Source organism: Lagenorhynchus albirostris, chromosome 8 (genome assembly GCF_949774975.1).
Source record: "Lagenorhynchus albirostris chromosome 8, mLagAlb1.1, whole genome shotgun sequence".
Classification (NCBI taxonomy): domain Eukaryota; kingdom Metazoa; phylum Chordata; class Mammalia; order Artiodactyla; family Delphinidae; genus Lagenorhynchus; species Lagenorhynchus albirostris.
This window is the reverse complement of record NC_083102.1, coordinates 61,352,350-61,373,672: the sequence shown is the minus strand read 5'-3', so window position 1 is coordinate 61,373,672 and position 21,323 is coordinate 61,352,350. Positions and strand designations below refer to the sequence as shown.

Below are 21,323 nucleotides of genomic sequence, written 5' to 3'. Positions count from 1 at the left end.
TTGGACTGTCCATTCTGAAGTAATGAGTCAGAGATTATTCTATAGTTTGAATGATTTAAATATGTAAGTTTCAGAAATTGCAAAACTGACAACTCCCTCTCCTTTGTACCTTTAGTTTTCTGAACATACTTGTATAATAGTGTAGATATATTAAGAAACTTATGTCATGAGGTCTTAATTCCCAAACTGAGGTAGTTTTGTAGAAAACAGTCTTAAATGATTCTGTAGTCTTCTTAGTTTCTAAGGAAATTTTTTAAAAATCACTATTAGTCACACCCAACACCATTTATTGAGTGTTTACTACATACCAAGAGTTGTGCTAAGCACTCTGTTCCAATATCTCATTTAACTTCAATAATGGTATGAGGTGTGAAAACAAGTATTATCACCTTGTTTTACTAAGAACAAAATTTGTTTTAACTATTAGGGGAAAAACTGTTGGCCTTAGAGATGATGTGGACCAACGTTCTCATTTTACATTAAACAAACAAGAGGAACAGAAGAAAGATAAGACACTTGTGTCATGCAGGCAGATATCTGGTATAAAAGAATAGAAGGGCATAGAGAAAAATATACAACCAAAAGCAGTCTTAGAAAAAGTCTAACTTCTCTCTAAGAAACAGCCAGAATTCAGAATATTGTACTATCTCGAAGAGATACCTGCACTCCCATGTTCATTGCAGTATTATTCACAATAGCCAAAACATGGGAACAACCTAAGTATCCATGGACAGATGAATGGATAATGTGGTTCTAACTGGTTGTGAGATTGCCTCAAAGAATATAGTCCCGCAGAGGCCAAGAAGACAATCTCACAACCAGCTAACCAAAATGGAATTCATCTATCAACTTCCTAATACATCTCCCTTTTGGTTCAGCATCTCTCAACTATCCACAGTGTTAAACTTAGAAGAAAACAAAACTTCTGAATTAACTGCCTAGCCTTATTATCACTGTTATTTTTAATTTTAACCCAACTGTAAGTGCTAATAAGTAGCAAAAGTGGTCTGCACTTATCTTTTCTAGTGGTATAATAAAAAAATACGGGTTTTACAAGATCTGTTTCACCATATACCACCTCTGCAGCCTACAATAACTTATGATTATTGATGATTATTTAACATTTCCATTTACCTTCAAAACAAATACTCCTACTAGAAGCAAGGTGTTTTCTTGTTTGTTTTACTATGAAACATCCATACTAAAAATGCGAGGAAGTGACTGCTGTAGGATGCCTCAGTAAAATGAAAGTTTCCTAGTCTGCATTCTACAATAGCGACATTCCACTTGAAGCAGAGAGATATGCCTAACTAAGGTACTGCTTTCAGTACATCCTTAATGGAGGAAGAGAGTTCACAAGGCTTCCAATAAGGAAAAGGTGAAAAGGGGAGAACTGTTGAGATCCACCCACAAAGAGGACAAAGTCCAAAGTAGCTTCCATCTAACATCTCAGCAGAGAGTCAGGCATAATGATGACTGAAAGAAGCCAGACCAAAAGCATACACACTGCATCAATCCATTTCTATGAAATCCAGTAACAGGAAAAAATTAGACTATGATGATGGAAGTCAACAGTGGTTACTTCTAAGTGGAGAGGAGAAGGATACTGTCTGTGAAGGGGGCTAGGGATCCTTCTGGGAGGCGAAAAATGTTCTGTATCTTGATCCAGGTAGTGGTTTCATGAGTGCATACGTGTGTAAAAATTCAGGGGGCTTAGCACTTAATATTTGGGCACTTTAAATGTATTAATACCTCAAAATAAAACAAATTGAGGGGGTTGGGGGTCAAGTCAGGACAAGGCCCATAAAAAATCCTGTAAGATTCTATAAACTTTAATTTTTTCATGTTTTAAAATTTGTGTTGCCTATGATCTTCTTGTGGTGAAAAGCAATAAATGTGTTACAAAGGAAGTTCAGTGTTTCTTTGTAAGTAGCTAGGAAGGTGGAAGCTGGGCAGTCTTCAGTACCTTCGATGTCTGAGTCTGAGGGGGCTAGAAACTGAAAGAAGAGAGTGAACAGTGGTAGCCAAGTGCCTGACACGAAGACAGGAGGACATGGGCAGACAGGGCTTGACAGGCAATAAGAAACCCCACGGGTTTTGCACTCTTATTGGTGTTAGTTAATAACTCATCTACATACCATAATATATTCCCTGATGTGCTACAGGTACTTTTTAAACTTTATCCCACTTGGTTAAAAATACACTCATTCTTCCAACAGATTTTTTTAGAAATTATTTCCTCCCAAATTAATCTGAATACGAAATCTAACCTCAGGCACGAGGAACATAAACTTTACCATAACCATCCTTAACTCTGGACAATACCAAGGAAAAAACTGTGTTATATGATGTGAAGCTGTACACATTCATTTTATAGCTTTCATTAGCTGTTATAACCATGCGCTGTGCTCCTCTGACACATTTATGGAAGATGTTTGCGAAAGTCACAAAGAAGGGGGTACATGAAACCAATGAACAAACCAACCTAGATCAACCAATCCTTTACAATCCCACCATTCAATGAAACAAAAAAGGTGATGTAATGGTCTAAGACAAAGAAAGTAGAATGACCAAGGCCTTATAACAAACCCTCTAAATGGATGATTTCATTCTCACCTTTATCACGATCATAGAGTAAATCTTCTGTTGAGCAAGGGCTACCGTCCTGGGATTCCGGGGGACAGAAGGGGGAAACACAGGGGGAGTGACTGCTGCAACTACTGCTGCGCTCCTGCACAGAGGGGGTCTGCGTGTCGATGCTGCGAGTGCTGCTGCTCCGGTAGTGAGCAGGGAGGGGGGCTCTCCGACCATCCGGGATATCCAAAGGCTGGAAGAGCAACAACCATCACACCGTCAGTGACAGTTCATATACTCCATCCATATAGAAAGCACTGGTGTTTCTTTTGATTTCATTTTGCAGTATTATCGCCACCATAGTTGATTCTTCAGAGAATAAAGATACCAATCTTGTGTCTTAAGTTCTGCCAGTCACTTTAGACCAGCACTCCCAGTAATACTCTTCAAGGACAGGGGCTTCTTTTAACACTGTATCCCTAGCACTGTGTCTGGCACACAGCAGACATTCAATAAACATTTGCTTTAAGAATTAGTCAAACCGCTCAAGAAGTCACTTTGACTTGATAATAAAAAAAGAGAAATCTCATATTCACAGGTATGGATTTCCATTTGTTCATTCTTCTTCTTATTATTTTTTTACAAGCCAGGAACAGATTTTGCAGTTTACCCCAAATTTATAATAAAAGGTTTATTCTATTAGTACTCAAGGGAGGATATTAAGATAACTCAGAACATTTCTTCTAATTTGGTATCCAACTGAGTAGGACTACTAATGAATTTTGCTTAGTTCTAATGCATTGTTCTGAGTGGCAAAAATAAAAAATAGAAATGAAATTATAATTATAGAATCATATATGAATCATATATTTTTGACCCGAGAAGACCCTAGACCTCATTAGCACAATGTTTTTACCAATAAAGAACCTATAGTTTATTTTATTTTTTAAATAAATTTATTTATTTTTGGCAGCGTTGGGTCGTCTTTGCTGAGCGCGGGCTTTCTCTAGTTGCGGCGAGCGAGGGCTACTCTGGGTTGCAGTGGCTTCTCTTGTTGCGGAGCACAGGCTCTAGAGCGCAGACTCAGTAGTTGTGGCGCACGGGCTTAGTTGATCCGCAGCATGTGGGATCTTCCCAGACCAGGGCTCGAACCCGTGTCCCCTGCATTGGCAGGCGGATTCTTAACCACTGCACCACCAGGGAAACCCCCAGAACTTAAAAGTTTAGAGCTCCTGGTGACATGGTCAATTAAATGGCATCAGAGCTTCAGCTGCAGTGGACTCTTTCTACTCTGCTTCTGCTGTAAAGATATATCTTGCTAACTAAGTGAGGTCAACAAATATAATTCTGTATATTTACAGTATTTTTGTCATTACATAGACAAGATTGAAATGCTAGGAAAAAAGAACCAATATATTCTTAGTATATTTACAACTTATTTTCACTGTTTACTGCTATTACTCTGAGCTTTGTCATTTCAGAGATTTTAGAAACACTGTCAGAGGGAAAATGAAGTAAGATAAAATTAGGCAAGACTCAAAATATATCAATGTTTTTCTACAACAAATTAAGTGAAGGTCAAAACCTAAAATAAAAACTTCATCTGTCTATGCAGAGTTGCTAAACCAAAACTATACCATTTTCACAACCTGACAATGACCATGCTACTGTAAAGAGAATATTCAATTATGGAATATTAGTTAATTTTGTCAACAAACAAAAAAAGTAAAATTTTCCAATTTAGGAAAGAAATATTCCCAAAGAAATATTAAGTTACTTGGTCAAACGCTAAGAAAATTGTTTATTATTTACAATTTTTCTTTTACTTAACTAAATTTAGATTTCAATTACAACACTGCACTAAATTTTAGAATGAACAATTCTAAGAATAAATCATTGGTGCAGGTTTTTGGGGGTTTTTTTGGACAAAATTATGTGATAGGTGTGTGAGGTTTTCAGAACAACCCATAAAGAAAGATCATTTTGGAATATATATGAGGGTTAAATGACAGAGGTCTTTCTTAAAACTTAGATATTTAAGTCAAGGAAAATGCTGCTTTAATAAAATATCAATATTGGTAATTAGTAAAAGAATAATGTATCAATTTGTAACTAAAAAAGTTTAAGAATTTGAGTTATCTTTTATTCATGTCCTATTTGATACAATCACTTTGTATTCCCATTTCTGAATCTTTAACTGGATAATATATATCAATTTCCTTAACCAACTTCTGTTTTCTTGGGGAGGGGGTTCAGAAGAATTAGAATAACAAAACAGATTTTAGAAGTTTATACATTTACACAAAATAATGATGGGAAATATAAAGGCTTAGAAGCTACTGACAGGTTCACTGATGGTGACATTTTGATTTATTAAAACTTTGAGGCACACTTAATCATAAATCTAAAAATTCTTAAAATTAATATTTTAGTTATAACTGTGTAGGTTACCCCAGAGTAATTCTGAAGTGGCTACTGTGAAATTAGAATATGATTTACTTAAAAGCAGAACTATGTTATTTTTTTTTAATTGGAGTAAAATTGCTTTACAGTGTTGTGTTTCTGCTCTACAATGAAGTGAATCAGCTATATGTATACCTATATCTCCTACCTCTTGGACCTCCCTCCCGCCGCCCCCCCCCCCCGCCCCATCCCATCCATCTAGGTCATCACAGAGCACCGAGCTGAGCTCCCTGTGCTACACAGCAGGTTCCCACTAGCTATCTATTTTACACATGGTAGTGTATTTATTGTCAAACCTAATCTCCCAATTTGTCCCACCTTCCCCTTCCCCCCGTGTTCACATGTCCATTCTCTATATCGGTGTCTCTATTCCTACCCTACAAATAGGTTCATCTGTAACATTTTTCTAGATTGCACAGATATGTCTTAAAATACCATATTTGTTTTTCTCTTTCTGGCTTACTTCACTCTGTATGACAGACTCTAGGTCCATCCACATCTCTGCAAATGACCCAATTTCATTCCTTTTTATGGCTGAGTAATATTCCATTGTATATATGTACCACATCTTTATCCATTCATCTATCATTGGACGTTTAGGTTGTTTCCATGTCCTGGCTATTGTAAATAGTGCTACAATGAACATGGGGGTACATGTGTCCTTTTGAATTATGGTTTTCTCAGGGTATATTCCCAGTAGTGGGAGTGCTGGGTCATATGGTAGTTCTATTTTTAGTTTTTTAAGGAACCTCCATACTGTTCTCCCTAGTGGCTGTATCAATATACATTCCCACCAACAGTGTAGGAGGGTTTCCTTTTCTCCACACCCTCTCCAGCATTTACTGTTCGTAGATTTTTTGATGGCCATTCTGACCGGTGTGAGATGATACCTCACTGTAGTTTTGATTTGCATTTCTCTAATAATTAGTGATGCTGAGCATCTTTTCACATGCTTCTTAGCCATCTGTATGTCTTCTTTGGTGAAATGACCATTTAGGTCTTCTGCCCATTTTTTAATTGGGTTGTTTGTTTTTTCGATATTGAGCTCCATGAGCTGTTTGTATATTTTAGAGATTAATCCTTTGACTGTTGCTTCATTCGCAAATATTTTCTCCCATTCTGAGAGCTGTTTCTTTCTCTTGTTTATGGTTTCCTTTGCTGTGCAAAAGCTTTTAAGTTTCATTAGGTCCCATTTGTTTATTTTTGGTTTTATTTTCATTACTCTAGGAGGTGGGTCAAAAAAGATGTGTTTTTCCTATGTTTTCCTCTAAGAGTTTTATAGTGTCTGGTCCTACATTTAGGTCTTTAATCCTTTTGGAGTTTATTTTTGTGTATGGTGTTAGGGAGTGTTCTAATTTCATTCTTTTACATGTAGCTGTCCAGTTTTCCCATCACCACTTATTGAAGAGGCTGTCTTTTCTCCATTGTATGTTCTTGCCTCCTTTGTCATAAATTAGGTGACCATATGTGTGTGGGCTTATCTCTGGGCTTTCTATCCTGCACCATTGATCTACATTTCTGTTTTTGTGCCAGTACCATACCGTCTTGATTACTGTAGCTTTGTAGTAGAGTTTGAAGTCAGGGATTCCTCCAGCTCCATTTTTCTTTCTCAAGATTGCTTTGGCTATTCGGGGTCTTTTGTGTTTCCACACAAATTGTAAAATTTTTTGTTCTAATTCTGTGAAGAATGCCATTGGTAGTTTGATAGGGATTGCACTGAATCTGTAGATTGCTTTGGGTAGTATAGTCATTTCACAATATTGATTCTTCCAATCCAAGAACATGGTACATTTCTCCATCTGTTTATGTCATCTTTAATTTCTTTCATCAGTGTTTTATAGTTTTCTGAGTACAAGTTTTCTGCCTCCTTAGGTAGGTTTATTCCTAGGTATTTTGTTCTTTTTGTTGCGATGGTAAATGGGATTGTTTCCTTAATTTCTCTTTCTGATTTTTCCTTGTTAGTGTATAGGAATGCAAGAGATTTCTGTGCATTAATTTTGTATCCTGCAACTTTACCAAATTCATTGATTAGCTCTAGTAGTTTTCTGGTGGCATCTTTAGGATTTTCTATGTATAGTATCATATCATCTGCAAACAGTGACAGTTTGACTTCTTCTTTTCCAATCTGTATTCCTTTTATTTTTCTTCTCTGATTGTCGTGGCTAGGACTTCAAAACTATGTTGAATAAGAGTGGACATCCTTGTCTTGTTCCTGATCTTAGTGGAAATGCTTTCAGTTTTTTACCATTGAGTATGATGCTTGCTGTGGGTTTATCATATATGGCCTTTATTATGTTGAGGTAGGTTCCCTCTATGCCCATTTTCTGGAGAGTTTTTATCGTAAATGGTGTTGACTTTTGTCAAAAGTTTTTTCTGAGTCTACTGAGATGACCATATGGTTTTTCTCCTTCGATTTGTTAATATGGTGTATCACACTGATTGATTTGCATATACTGAAGAATCCTTGCATTCCTGGGATAAATCCCACTTCATCATGGTGTATGATCCTTTTAATGTGCTCTTGGATTCTGTTTGCTAGTATGTTTTTGAGGATTTTTGCATCTATGTTCATCAGTGATATTGGCCTGCAGTTTTCTTTCTTTGTGACATCTTTCTTTCTTTGTGACATCTTTGTCTGGTTTTGGTATCAGGGTGATGGTGGTTTTGTAGAATGAATTTGGGAGTGTTCCGCCCTCTGCAATTTTTGGAAGAGTTTGAGAAGGATCAGTGTTAGCTCTTCTCTAAATGCTTTATAGAATTTGCCTAAGAAGCCATCTGGTCCTGGACTTTTGTTTGTTGGAAGATTTTTAATTACAGTTTCAATTTCATTACCTGTTTATATTTTCTAATTCTTCCTGGTTCAGTCTTGGAAAATTGTACCTTTCCAAGAATTGTCCATTTCTTCCAGCTTGTCCATTTTATTGGCATATAATTGTTTGTAGTAGTCTCTTATAATCCTTTGTATTTCTGCAGTGTCAGTTGTGATTTCTCCTTTTTCATTTCTATTTTTATTGATCTGCGTCCTCTCCCTTTTTTTCTTGATGAGTCTTGCCTAAAGGTTTATCAATTTTGGTTATCTTCTCAAAGAACCAACTTTTAGTTTCATTGATCTTTGCTATTATTTTCTTCATTTCTATTTCATTTATTTCTTCTCTGATCTTTGTGATTTCTTTCCTTCTACTGACTCTGGGTTTTCTTTGTTCTTGTTTCTCTTGTTGCTTTAGGTGTAAGGTTAGATTGTTTATTTGAGATTTTTCTTGGTTCTTGAGGTGAGATTGAATTGCTATAAACTTGCCTCTTAGAAGTGCTTTTGTTGCATCCCGTGATTTTGGATCACTGTGTTTTTGTTGTCATTTGTTTCTATGTATTTTTAAATTTCTTCTTAGATTTCTTCAGTGATCTCTTGGTTATTTAGTAGCGTACTGTTTAGCCTCCATGTATTTGTGTTTTTTACAGTTTTTTTCCTGTAACTGATTTCCAGTCTCATAGTGTTGTAATCAGAAAAGATGCTTGATATGATTTCAATTTTCTTAAATTTTCTGAGGCTTGTGACCCAAGACGTGATCTATCCTGGAGAATGTTCTGTGTGCACGTGAGAAGAAAGTGTGTTCAAGCAGAACTATGTTACTAAGTTTCATCTTCTAGTATAGTTTTGCTTAGCAGTTCTTAAAGAATTAGCAAATATGTGTCTGATTATCTCATCCTCAAAAAATTAGACCAATTTTACTTCCTTACATTACTGTTCTTAAATGTTACTTAATGTATAAAGGAAACATTTTAATGGTATACACAGCTAAGCTAAGAGACATCACAATTTCCAAAGGGTTCCTTTTTGGCCTAATGAATATAACATAAGAATTTAACTCTAGGAAGAGTAAAATGGCACAACCTTTTGGGATGGTAATTTTAGCAATATTCATCAAAATTTAAAACGTGCAGATGCTTTGACCCAGCAGTTTCACAGCCAGGGAATTGTCTGCCAAGAGTACACTATGTTTTCTAAAGCACTGCTTATGATGACAAAAACTGAAAACAATCTAAATGCCCATCAGTAGGGGACTTTTAAATTATGGTACCTTCATATAGTGATTCAGTATATATTAGCATACATACACATATTTGGAAGCATATACAATAAACTGTGATTAATGCTTATATCTGCTAAGCAATATTCAGAGTTGGAAAAAGTTTCTTTTTCAATTTTATAAATATAAAATTGAACTGTGTGAATTTTGAGATGAACTCTAAATCAGTTTTAAAATCTACACATTATCTGAAGGAATTAGATACACATTTGACATAAATTAAATCATATTTTAGTTCTAAAAAACCATCAGATAGATAATTAAGCCAAATGCTACTTGATGTTTTCTTTTGTTGAGTATATCTTTAAAATGTGGTCAAATATAAGTTCATATGCAGGAGTGTCCAGATTTCTTTTCTGGGACAGAGGTAATTTATAAAGTATTTTTGATTAATTCAAATGGATCAGAGACCTAAATATAAGAGAAAGCTAAAACCATAAAACTCTTAGAAGAAAACACAAGAATAAATCACTGTGACCTTAGATTAGGCAATCTTTTAGATATGACCCAAAAGAAAATGAAAAGTGAAAAGACAACCCACAGAATGGGAGATATTTTCAAATCATATATCTAATAAGGTATTTTTATCTAGAAGGTAAGAACTTTATAAAGACCTTTACCAATCAGTAGTAAAAAGACAACCTAATTTTGAAATGGGCAAAGCATCTAAATAGACAGTTTTCCAAAGAAGACATACAAATGGTCAACACCATGATGAGATACCACTTCACATCCACTAGAATGGCTACAATAAAAAAGACACATAATTACAAGTGTTGCTGAAGATGGAGAAATTGGAAGCTTCATACACAGCCAGTGGGGAGATGTAACATGGTACAGTGCAGCCACTTTGGAAAGTAGTCCGGCAGTTTCTCAAAAGGTTAAACAGAGTTACCATACAAGCAGTTCCACTCATGGGTATATACTCAACAGAAATGAAAACATCATGTTCACACAAAAACTTGTATATAAACTTCACAGCAGAATTACTCATAATAGCCAAAAAGTAGAAACAATGGAAATGTTTATCAGTTAATGACTGGATAATAAAATCTGTATGATTGAATATTATTTGGCAATAAAAAGGAATGAAGTACTCATACATACATACATACATACAGTCCACAATATTAAAGAAAAAAGTGACTCAAACATCCCATGTAACCTTACCTTGGACACTTCCTCTTTCCCGTTATTTTCTTTAATGAATACCTTTTCTAATTCGGGACTTATTCCTTCTACGTTGCAGGGCACACGTGAAACAGATGATTTTGGCACTGATACATTTGATAGTGGCATAGGGACTGATCTTGATCCAGTAGCCTACAAAACAGAAGATAAGGTGTTATCAAATTATTTGTGGCCAAAGAAATCAAGAACTAAAGAGCATGGTAAATCTTAAAAGAGAAACTCAAGGAGCAGAGTTATTTTGAAATTTCAAATACAATATAAATTCAGATACACATACAGCAGTTTCGGTTCCAAAGTAAGGTAAAAATTACAGAGTCAAAGTAATCCTTTATGTAAGTATAAAGGTACGATTGTAAACTGTACACACTTTTCCAGTAGAATGGCAGAAATCGAGTGTCCTCTGCGCTGTTTAATTTTTTTTCTTTTTTGTTTTTACTGGAAAAGCATAGTTGAAATCATGTAAGTTAAGTGTATCACGTGACACTTCAGCTCTGCTCTGTGCCTGTGTATGTGTTCAAAAGATTTGTTCCCTGCACTGTGACGATTACCTTCTAGTATTTTTCATTTCCATTTTATCAACCATTTAAGAAAGGCTTTTGGATTACTAAGTAGTTTGGCAACAATATCATGTTAAGTTCAGTAACACTCACTTAACAACTATAAGGTTGCTTTCAAAAGTCCTTTGGAGGAGTTGTCAAAACTTAACCACCTCTCATAGCTGTCCTGCCAGAGGTACCACAAAGTGTAAGACAAGCCTTTTGATGCTCAAGGAACTTTAAGAACAGAAAGGAAATAAGAAAAATAAAGATGAACAAGGTAAAAAAGAACAGTATATGATCTCTACCTTATTCTGAATGATTAAAGTTGATATATATGATTCATAATGAGGTAGACAGCTAGTCATTGATTAAATGAATAATATATTTCCCATACTCAGTGCGGTGCTCCTGCCATCTGTAAACTGCTGCCCACGAATTTCCTTTGTCTCATTATTAATGCATGAGCTTTTTTCATATTAAAGTTGTAACTCTTTGTCATACATTTACTGTTTACTTTGGTATGAAATATCTTTCAGTACTTTTATGGTTTTTCATATTTAAATATTTAACCTACCGTGATTTATTTTTGTGTATGTTATGAAATAGTATTTTTTCCCACATAGTAATCAAACTGCCCCAACATTTCTTTATGGATTCTGTATTTGATTTCCTTGAGTTGTTACTTGATAATCCCTATACAGAGCTCCACTTTAACTGCTATAACTTTATAGCAGTTACATTTTGCATTTTGGTATCCTATAGGGAAAGCCTTTTCAAATTTTCTTTTTAACTGGCATTACTTTTCCATATTACCTTTGAAAATAACTTTTAAAGTAATAAAACAATTCCTTTTACATTTCCATTGGAACTCAATTTGTATGTTAATTTTGGGCAAATTACTATTTGAAAAATATTGAGTCTTCCCATGCATGAATGACTTCCCATTTGTCTCTATTTTATATTTCATATCCTCAATAAAGTCTTATAGTTTGCATATTTCTTTTAAGCCTAGGCATTTTATATTTTTTATTATATATATACTAACATGTTATTGCTAGTTGTAACATAATAAGAAATATGTACTTGGTTTCTACCCCTGGTTCCTGACAGAGTTCCTAAAATCTTATAATATCCTGAGGGACAGGGGCACTAGGAGCATCTTTTGTTCCAATATTTGGTTTCTGACACCAGTCCTGACACATAGCTCCTAAATCCCTTGGAATTGCCTGGGAGATAGGACCAAGAGTTTTTTGTTCTAATGAGGTGACTCTTGGTGGGTTCCTGAATAGGTTCCAAATGGGGGGGCTGGTCACTAGAAAGAAGCCATGATTAGAACCTTGGAACTTCCAGTCCAACCCCCATCCCCCTCATCCTCTGGTGAGGAGAGGGGCTGGAGACTGAGTTAATAATTAATCATGCCTATGTGATGAAGCCTCCCAAAACATCCCTACACTACGGGTTCAGAGAGCTTCCAGGTTGGTGAACACACATCCATATACCAGAAGGGTGGCACACCCCAACTCCATGCGAGCAGAAGCTCTTGCACGTGACTTACTTACAGACGTTGCCCTGTGCACCTCTTCATCCTGCTGTTCATCTGTATGTATCCTTTATTATATCCTTTGTAATAAACAAGGAAATGTGTTTCCCTGAGTTCTTTGAGCAGTTACAACGAGTTACTGAACCTGAAGAAGGGACTGTGGGAATCCCTTCTTTATAGCCAGTAGGTCAAAAGTACAATGACAATCTGGACCTTTCAACTGGCATCTGAAGAGGGGCAGTTTAGTGGGGCGGAGTCCTTCACCTGTGAGGTCTGTGCTAACTCCACGTAGTTAGTGGTATAACTGAATTGGAGGACACTTGGTTGGTGTCTGGCGAGTCGGAGAATTGGTTGGTATGGGAAAAAAATCTCACACATTTGGTGTCAGGAATGTTATAAGCAGAGGGAAACAGTAGTTTACCTTTACTAGTATAGGAGAAAACAACTGATTTTTATATGTTTACATTTTATCTGATCATTAAGTTCTCAGTTTTTCTCCTTTTTATTGTAAAAAATTATAATCATAAATATAATTAAACAGAATAGTATAATGAACACTCAGGTGCACGTCATCCAGTTCCAAAACTTATCAACATTTTCTAACTTTATTTCATCTAAACATCCACTTGTTTTTGTTCTTTGAGTATATTAAAGCACATTCTAGACTTCATAGTTCATCTACAACTATTCCAGTAGGTATAGCAAAAGATAATAACAATAATCATTTTTTTTTTTTTTTTTGCGTTACGCGGGCCTCTCACTGTTGTGGCATCTCCCGTTGCGGAGCATAGGCTTCGGACGCGCAGGCTCAGCGGCCGTGGCTCACGGGCCCAGCCGCTCCGCAGCATGTGGGATCTTCCCGGACTGGGGCATGAACCTGTGTCCCCTGCATCGGCAGGCGGACTCTCAACCACTGCGCCACCAGGGAAGCCCAAAAGATAATTATTTTTAAACATAACTACAATGCCAAAAAATTCAATGTAAATTGGGAATAAGTGTATAAATTTTTTCTGTTAAATCAATATGTCAATAGATATACTATAAATGCATTGGGCTCTTACAGAAAAGGTGTTTGAAATAAACAAAATAAGAATAATATATTAATTCTTCCAGATTAAGAAGAAAAAGTAAGGCATATGTGAATTTTCTCTTGAAATGTCTGAGGCTTGCTTGCCAACTACATGTTTGTTTTACAGCTTTGATGAGGTATAACTGACATACAATAAAATCCTCCCATTTTAAGTATGTAGCTCATTGAGCTTTGTAAATATATAGTCATCCAGTTATCAGTATAATCACATTTTAGGAACTTCTATCATCCAAAAAATTTCTCTAGGGCTTTTCTACAGTCAATTCCCACCCCTAATACTTTGCATCATTTTGCTTTTTTGAGGATTTAATGTAATGAATCATATAGTATGTAGCCTTTTACTTCTGACTTCTTTCACTTGCCATGATGTTTTTGAGATTCAACCATGTTGTAAGTACCAGTAGTTCCTTCCTTTTTACTGCTGAATAGTATTATACTATATGGATGTATGAAGGGCTGTTTATCCATTCACCAGTTCATGGATATTTGTTGGCTTCCATTTTTTGACTCTTATAGATACTGCTGCCATGAACAATGATATACAAGTCACTGTCTGGACATATGTTTTTATTTCTTGTGGACAGATACCAAAGAGTGGAATTCCTGGGCTATATGGTCAGTGTATGTTTAATTTCTTAAGAAAATGCCAAACTTCTTTCCAAAGTAGCTGTACCATTTTGTGTTGCCACCAGCAATGTGTGGCTGTTCTGGTTGCCTCACATCCTTATCAACACTTGGTATTGTCAATATCTTCCATTTTAGCCATCCTATCATTAGTTTTTTAATAGTTTAGTAAATTCACTTTGATCTTCTAAATATACAACAATATCGTATGCACAGTGATAACATTTCTTACTGCTCTGTCTAGAACCTCTAAACTACTAGCAAATAACATCAATAATTACAGACATCTATGACTTCACTTTTATTTTAACAGAAATACTTCCAGTATTTTATTGTTAGGATCTAACTACATTTGCAGTTAGTCCCATTAGGAAGTGTCCTATTTTAGGATAAGTTTTTATCACATATGGATACTGAGTTTTTATCAAGTGTTATTATGTTATTCAGCATCTACTTTGACTTTCTGATGCAATGAACTAACCTAATACATTCCCTAATGTTGAATTATCCTTACATTTGTGAAACAACCCCTAATTAGATTTTTTTAATATACTACTTGGGTTTCTCCTGCTATACTGACTATATTTTATTTACTAAAATTTACATTAATATTTGTAAGTAAATTTGGCCTAGAATAGCATTACCCGAAGTTTGTTCCATGGGGATGTGAGTACATGTTTGGGGTGGGGGTGGGAGGACAAAAAAACGAATTCTCAATTTCTTCCTAAGTCAGATAGGGGTAAAATATATCAAGAGACACAGAGAGAGATGGGTTAAGGTACTATTAGGAAGATTAAATAAGATAATGCCCAGAGTTGCTTAGTAAGTGAATGAGCTAGGATATCAGCCCAGGCCAGTAACAGTCATCCTTGTGACCACTACACTCTGTTATGTCTGTTATTAAAAGATTACACATATGGCTAAAACAAAAACTTCTTAAAACAAACATTGTAATGTAACAGAGCTAGAGATTTACATTAATTTTTTTTAATCCTAAAATGATGGGTTCTCCTTTATAACGAACCCTTTAAAAGGAATTATTCCAATCTGGACAAGAAGTTAGCCTACCTGAGTGTGATTGATTGCTATATGGTTGCCATGGAGAGGTGACTGACGATCCTTCTCTTTACTGTGCCGACTGCTCTGCTTACTACGTTGTAGTTGCTGCCTCAGTTTGGCAATCTGCTTTGGGGAGAAGGGATGAGAAGCAAGAAGAGAACAGAAGTGAATACCAAGCTTTAAGTATTTATTTCTTTAATTTTAGATGTTAAAAAATAAAATTTTTATCAAAGATTTCAAGAAGAGACTATTTCACTACAGTGATTTATTCTCCAAGTTTTAATAATTAAAACTATTGAAAATAAGAAATAAATATATGCTACAAATGCTTCACTTATACGATTTAAATATTGTTGGTAAATACATAGACTAAATTTCCCCAGATTATTTCATATTTTACCTTTGTAACACCAGAAACATCTTCCCCTTTAAACACTTTTTCTAAGATGAAAAACTAGTATTTCACATGCCTATTGATTAAAGTCAAACCCAATCTCTTAATATAGGGACCTCATTAAGTTTTTAAGTTCCCATTTTATATAAACAAAATGGATCTGGTAGACCAATTACTAAACACTTTAAAATTGTAAATCCCATGGTGTAAATCGTATGGCATTTAGCATTAGTTACTTGTTAGTATTTAATATCTTACTATTATATTACTCTTAGTCACAAAATCTTTATTTTCCAGCTTTACTGAAACATAAATGACATATAACATTGTGTAAGTTTAAGGTGTACAATTTTTAAAAAAAATAAATTTATTTATTTATTTTTGGCTGCACTGGGTCTTCATTGCTGCAGATGGGCTTTCTCTAGCTGCAGCGAGTGGGGGCTACTCTTCATTGCAGTGCGCGCAGGCTGTCATTGCAGTGTCTTCCCTTGTTGCTGTGCATGGGCTCTAGGGTGCACAGGCTTCAGTAGTTGTGGCATGTGGGCTCAGTAGTTGTGGCTCACGGGCTCTAGAGCGCAGGCTCAGTAGTTGTGGCGCATGGGCTTAGTTGCTCTGCTGCATGTGGGATCTTCACAGACCAGAGATTGAACCTGTGTCCCCTGCACTGGCAGGCGGATTCTTAACCACTGCACTACCGGGTAAGTCCCTGTACAACATGTTGATTTGATGCTATTATATATTGCAAAATGACACCACTGTAGCATAAGTTAATACCTCCATCCCATTACATAGTTACCATTTCTCTTTGGGGGTGAGAACATTTGAGATTTACTCTCTTAGCAACTTTCAAGTATATATAATACAGTATTATTAACTATAATCAAAATTCTGTACATTAGATCCCCTGAACTTACTCATCTTATAATTGGAAGTATGTACCCTTTGACCACTCCCCTTTACCCTCCAGTCTAGCAACCACCACTCTACGCTCAGTTTCTATGAGTTTAGTTTTTCTTAGATCCCACAAACAAGTAATACTATACAGTATTTGTCTTTCTTTGTCTGACTTATTTCACTTAGCATAATGCCCTCAAGGTTCATCAATGTTGTTTACAAATGGCAGGATTTCCTTCTTCCTCATTGATGAATGTATGTACCACATCTTTATCCACTTCTCCATTGACAGATACTTGGCTACAGTGACACAACTTTTTTCAAAACAAATATAACTTAGGAGTGTATTCTCCTAAATGGAACTGTAAAACTCCCAGACATAAGGCTTAAGAGAAAAGTCATTTCTACAATATGGCTTGGAATTCATTAAACTATTAACATATTTTAGGTGCTATATAATCTTCTTAAACTGTGCTAGACCTGAAGTAAAATATACCTGAGCATTTTCAAAGGGAATCATTAGCAATTTGGGGGAAGTTACTTAATATTGGTATTACTTTCCTTGTAGAAAAGATGACATTAATCAATTAATAGTTACTCCTTGAACACATACAGTGAGGTCAGTTTTATGTTACCTACTAGGCAAAGTGCAAATACAAAGTAAAGTGTGTAAAATATATTGATTTCCTCAAAGAGATGTTTAGCAAAATGCTTACTTGGAATAACCATGGCAATGAAAAGCAAAATAGTTGCTATTAAAGCCTGTTAATGGTCAAGGGGAAATGTATATAGGTTGCTGGAGAAACTTACAAACAGAAGAGAAGCAGCATGGAAGAAAATAAAGCACCTAAAAGAGTAATCTATACCCTTTATTTAAAATAAGATCCTCTAATTTTTTGAAACTCTTTGTAGCTTATGGACATCCCATACAATTTCCTTGCAAAGATATATAAATAAGATTATCTATGTTAATATTTGTGTTCCTTGCTCTCTGTTGAAATGACATCGTTTTCTTCTAGAGAACATTAATTTTCATGAGAAAAGGAATCAAAATTAGTAGGTAATCATTATAAATCAAGAGAGATTATACTCTATGATAAAAATAAATAGAATTTCAAATTGTACAAGTTATTTAATTAGGATAGGGGTATAAAATTAAGTGTTTTCTGAATATTAATGATGTTTCAGTGGTTTTTCAAAACTGGCAAGAGCTTGTAGAGAAGAGCCCATAATGCTTACAGATTAATCAAAGCAATTTGTACTTTTTAATTTTTAAAAATAATCTTTAAAAATAAACAAACAAAAATAATCTGAAAATTGATCAATCCTAATCACTCTTTTTAAAGGCCTTTGAGATATCATATTAAGCCGGAAAAGTTTTTGTTCTAAATAGCTTTACCAAACCCCTGAAAACAAAAAGCATACATAATGGTACACACCTTACTTTGCTTGGAATATCAGCTTAAACTATGCAACCTTATAGTTTCCACACAATACTGTTTATCTTTTTTTTTTTTTTTTTTTGCGGTACGCAGGCCTCGCACTGTTGTGGCCTCTCCCGTTGCGGAGCACAGGCTCCCGACGCGCAGGCTCAGCGGCCATGGCTCACGGGTCCAGCCGCTCCACAGCATGTCGGATCTTCCCAGACCGGGGCATGAACCCGTGTCCCCTGCATCGGCAGGCGGACTCTCAACCACTGCGCCACCAGGGAAGCCCTAATACTGTTTATCTTTGGATTATAACATAGTTCTGCTTTTGTTTACAACTTAGAAGAGATCAGAGTAAAAAGGAAGCCCATCTTAATATATATACTCAAAACATTACAACTCTTACTCAAGAACCATGTAAAATGAAAATAAGATATAGGGCTTCCGAAGCCATCTCTTCTCCCTAAGTTCAGTACCAGTAGACAGTAGACACACAAAGGCATCTCTGGGAGGAAGGGGCAGAGGGAGTTGTAATTTCCACCCTACACTCACACACCCCTCCCATCTCATCCGTAGTTCCAAACCTCTAACTAAGACAACCCCTCTAATCAATCCCATGTTCCAATGCATCACACAAAGCTCTTGGTCCTCACTTCGGTGGGCCTACCCACCCTAGTTACTACAATGAAATGCCCATACAACCTTCCTTTACAAAGGGAACCCAAAGTTATACTGACTGGATTTCTTAAACTATAGATGAATCTTACTTGTGTTTCTACATATCCATTAGCAATGCTGTGGCCTTAAGGAAAAAATTAAGAATGGACTTTGAGGGTATTATACTAAGTGAAATAAGTCAGACAAAGAAAGGCAAATACTGTATGATCTCACTCATATATGGAATCTGAAAAAATAAAACCAAAACCAACTCACAGAACCAGAGAACAGGGTCTGGTGGGGAGCAGAAAATGGGTGAGAGTGGTTAAAAGGGTGCAAGCGTCTGGTTATAGGATGAGTAAGTTCTGGGGATGTAATGTAAAGCATAGTGACTCTAGATAATACTACTCTATAGTATATTTGACAGTTGCTATGAAAATAGATCTCAAAAGTTCTCCACATACACAAAAATTATAAAAATGTTGAGGTGATGGATGTGTTAACTAACCTTCTCGTGGTAATAACTTTGCAATATATACATATATCAAATCATTATGTTGTATATACCTTAAACTTATATGATGCTATATGTCAATTATATCTCAATGAAGCTTAAAGAAAAAAAATTAAGAGGGAAGGAGATAGGAGCATTGTCTAAACATGAAAGGGGTCCTAGGCACGTGAGCTGCAAAGTTTGAAAAAGTTAGGGACTAAGTAAGCCTGGGTCATAAAGAAGAAATAATATTGTAGAGAGAAGAATTAGCACAAATACAAAGCAATGACTAAAATATTTGTGGAATTAGATGAAGAAAAATCAGAGATTGGCCCCACTGAAAAGCTAAGAACTAGGAACACATTTCACTGTAAACTTTTGGAAACGTGATAACATCACCCTTGTTTATTTGCTATTTTTGTCCTGTTAGTTTCCCCCACTATTGTTAACATTTAAAAACAGGAAAAAGGGGCTTCCCTGGTAGGCCAGTGGTTAAGAATCTGCCTGCCAATGCAGGGGACATGGGTTCGAGCCCTGGTCCAGGAAGACCCCACATGCTGTGGAGCAACTAAGCCCGTGCACCACAAGTACTAAGCCTGTGCTCTAGAGCCCACGAACCACAACTACTGAAGCCCGTGTGCCGCAACTGCTGAAGCCCGCGCCTAGAGCCCATGCTCCGCAATGAGAAGCCACCGCAATGAGAAGCCCGCGCACCGCAACGAAGAGTAGCCGCTGCTCGTCACAACTAAAGAAAGCCCCCGCGCAGCAACAAAGACCCAACACAGCCAAAAATAAATAAATAATTAATTTAAAATAATAATAAAAATAAAAACAGAAAAAAACTAAACTCTGAGCCTCAAAAGACTGGTTGAGTACTTTTGCCTCAGGTAGTGAAAGGGAGGGAGGGTAATATTTCTCAGAATGAATTCTATAGTAGGCCAAGGAACTGAGACATCTTAAACAGACTAAGTGGCTGCAGTAGGAAGGGAAGCAGAATCCTGGGGCTTTTGAAAGAGGAAAATAAAAAGTGAGAAGAGAGCTTGATTAACGCCAGGAATGGCACTTTGTCACATGCATTTATATGAATTCTCTCATTCATTTCTCAATAAAAACATATGAGATAGGTACTATTATTATCCCCACTTTATAGGTGAGGAAACTGAGAGGTAGGAAGGTTAGCTTGTTGAAAGCCACACAGTTAAGTGGTGAAACATGTATATGAACTTAGGAAGTGGAATTCCAGAGTCTGCTCTCTTAATCACTATTCTGTATTGCCTAAAGGATCAAGTTAATAACTCATAAGGAGATAAAGAAATCTTACAAAAAGTGAAGACAGACATACAAATGGGAATAATACACAAATGACAGTAGTTGAACTGTTAAGAAAAAAGGTCCCCAAACAATTACTAAAGATATTAACCCAACAAATTTTTCTGAAAATCTAGTTTCAGAGGTTATGAATCTCAAGCTGTTATTTCTCTTTTATATGAAAAAAAGAGAATATGTGACAAACTTTAGTGCTTGTAAAGATCAATGTCTCAAAAGAAAGGTTCTGCAGTCTAAAAACAAATTTTACATATTATATCCTTTGACAGTGTTCAAAGGAATTTAAAATGCAACACATTACCTACTCTAATACTAAAAATAAAAATTTAAAACTTCTTTTTGTTTAATATAAATATGAATAATTCATGTTGTTTTCCTGTTTTTCTAATGAAACCCTAATGAAATAAATGCTGTTTATTCAGCCCTCTGATATCCAAATGCACAAACATAGGCATATGTATGCACAAACGTGCATATATAAAGAACATAGATATGTAAGCACATACACATGCACGGGGAGTTGTCACCTGCATGCACATCACCTTTACACATGCCCACGGACAGACATGCTTGCCCACATGCAGACTCACACAAGCCCCCACCCCCAGTAACAAAGAGAGAGATTTACACAGATCCATTCCCACAAATATAGCTAGCTTTGGGACAATTGTTATACACATAAAATAGTTTTTAATATAGACATGTATTTACCAATAAGGCATATTTGTCAACAGAGGAATGATGACAACAATATCAGACTAACATTTAAAGAACACTTGGTCCATAAACCCACTAGATTCCACAGATATATTGTAACTGTTTTACAGATGAGGAAACACTTTGAAAAATAAAGTACCTTTCCCAAGGTAACACAGCTAATAAATGGCAGGTCCAGTCCTTTAGCCTTTAGTTCGTAACCCCTTTCTATTACCTACAGGGCTGCTGAAAATAATACTGTGTTAATGTT

At 35.9% G+C, this 21,323-nt stretch overlaps 1 protein-coding gene across 1 annotated transcript in view; it reads right to left on the bottom strand.

Moving 5' to 3' along the window:
- GLCCI1 (glucocorticoid induced 1) overlaps positions 1-21,323 on the bottom strand; it is a 120,035-nt gene that overhangs the window by 14,478 nt on the left and 84,234 nt on the right. The window contains exons 4-6 of the mRNA XM_060157077.1: positions 15,175-15,291; positions 10,293-10,445; positions 2,617-2,827 (exon numbers count right to left, since the gene is read on the bottom strand). Coding sequence (XP_060013060.1) covers positions 2,617-2,827; positions 10,293-10,445; positions 15,175-15,291 — 481 coding nt within the window. The remainder of the gene's footprint in view (positions 1-2,616; positions 2,828-10,292; positions 10,446-15,174; positions 15,292-21,323) is intronic.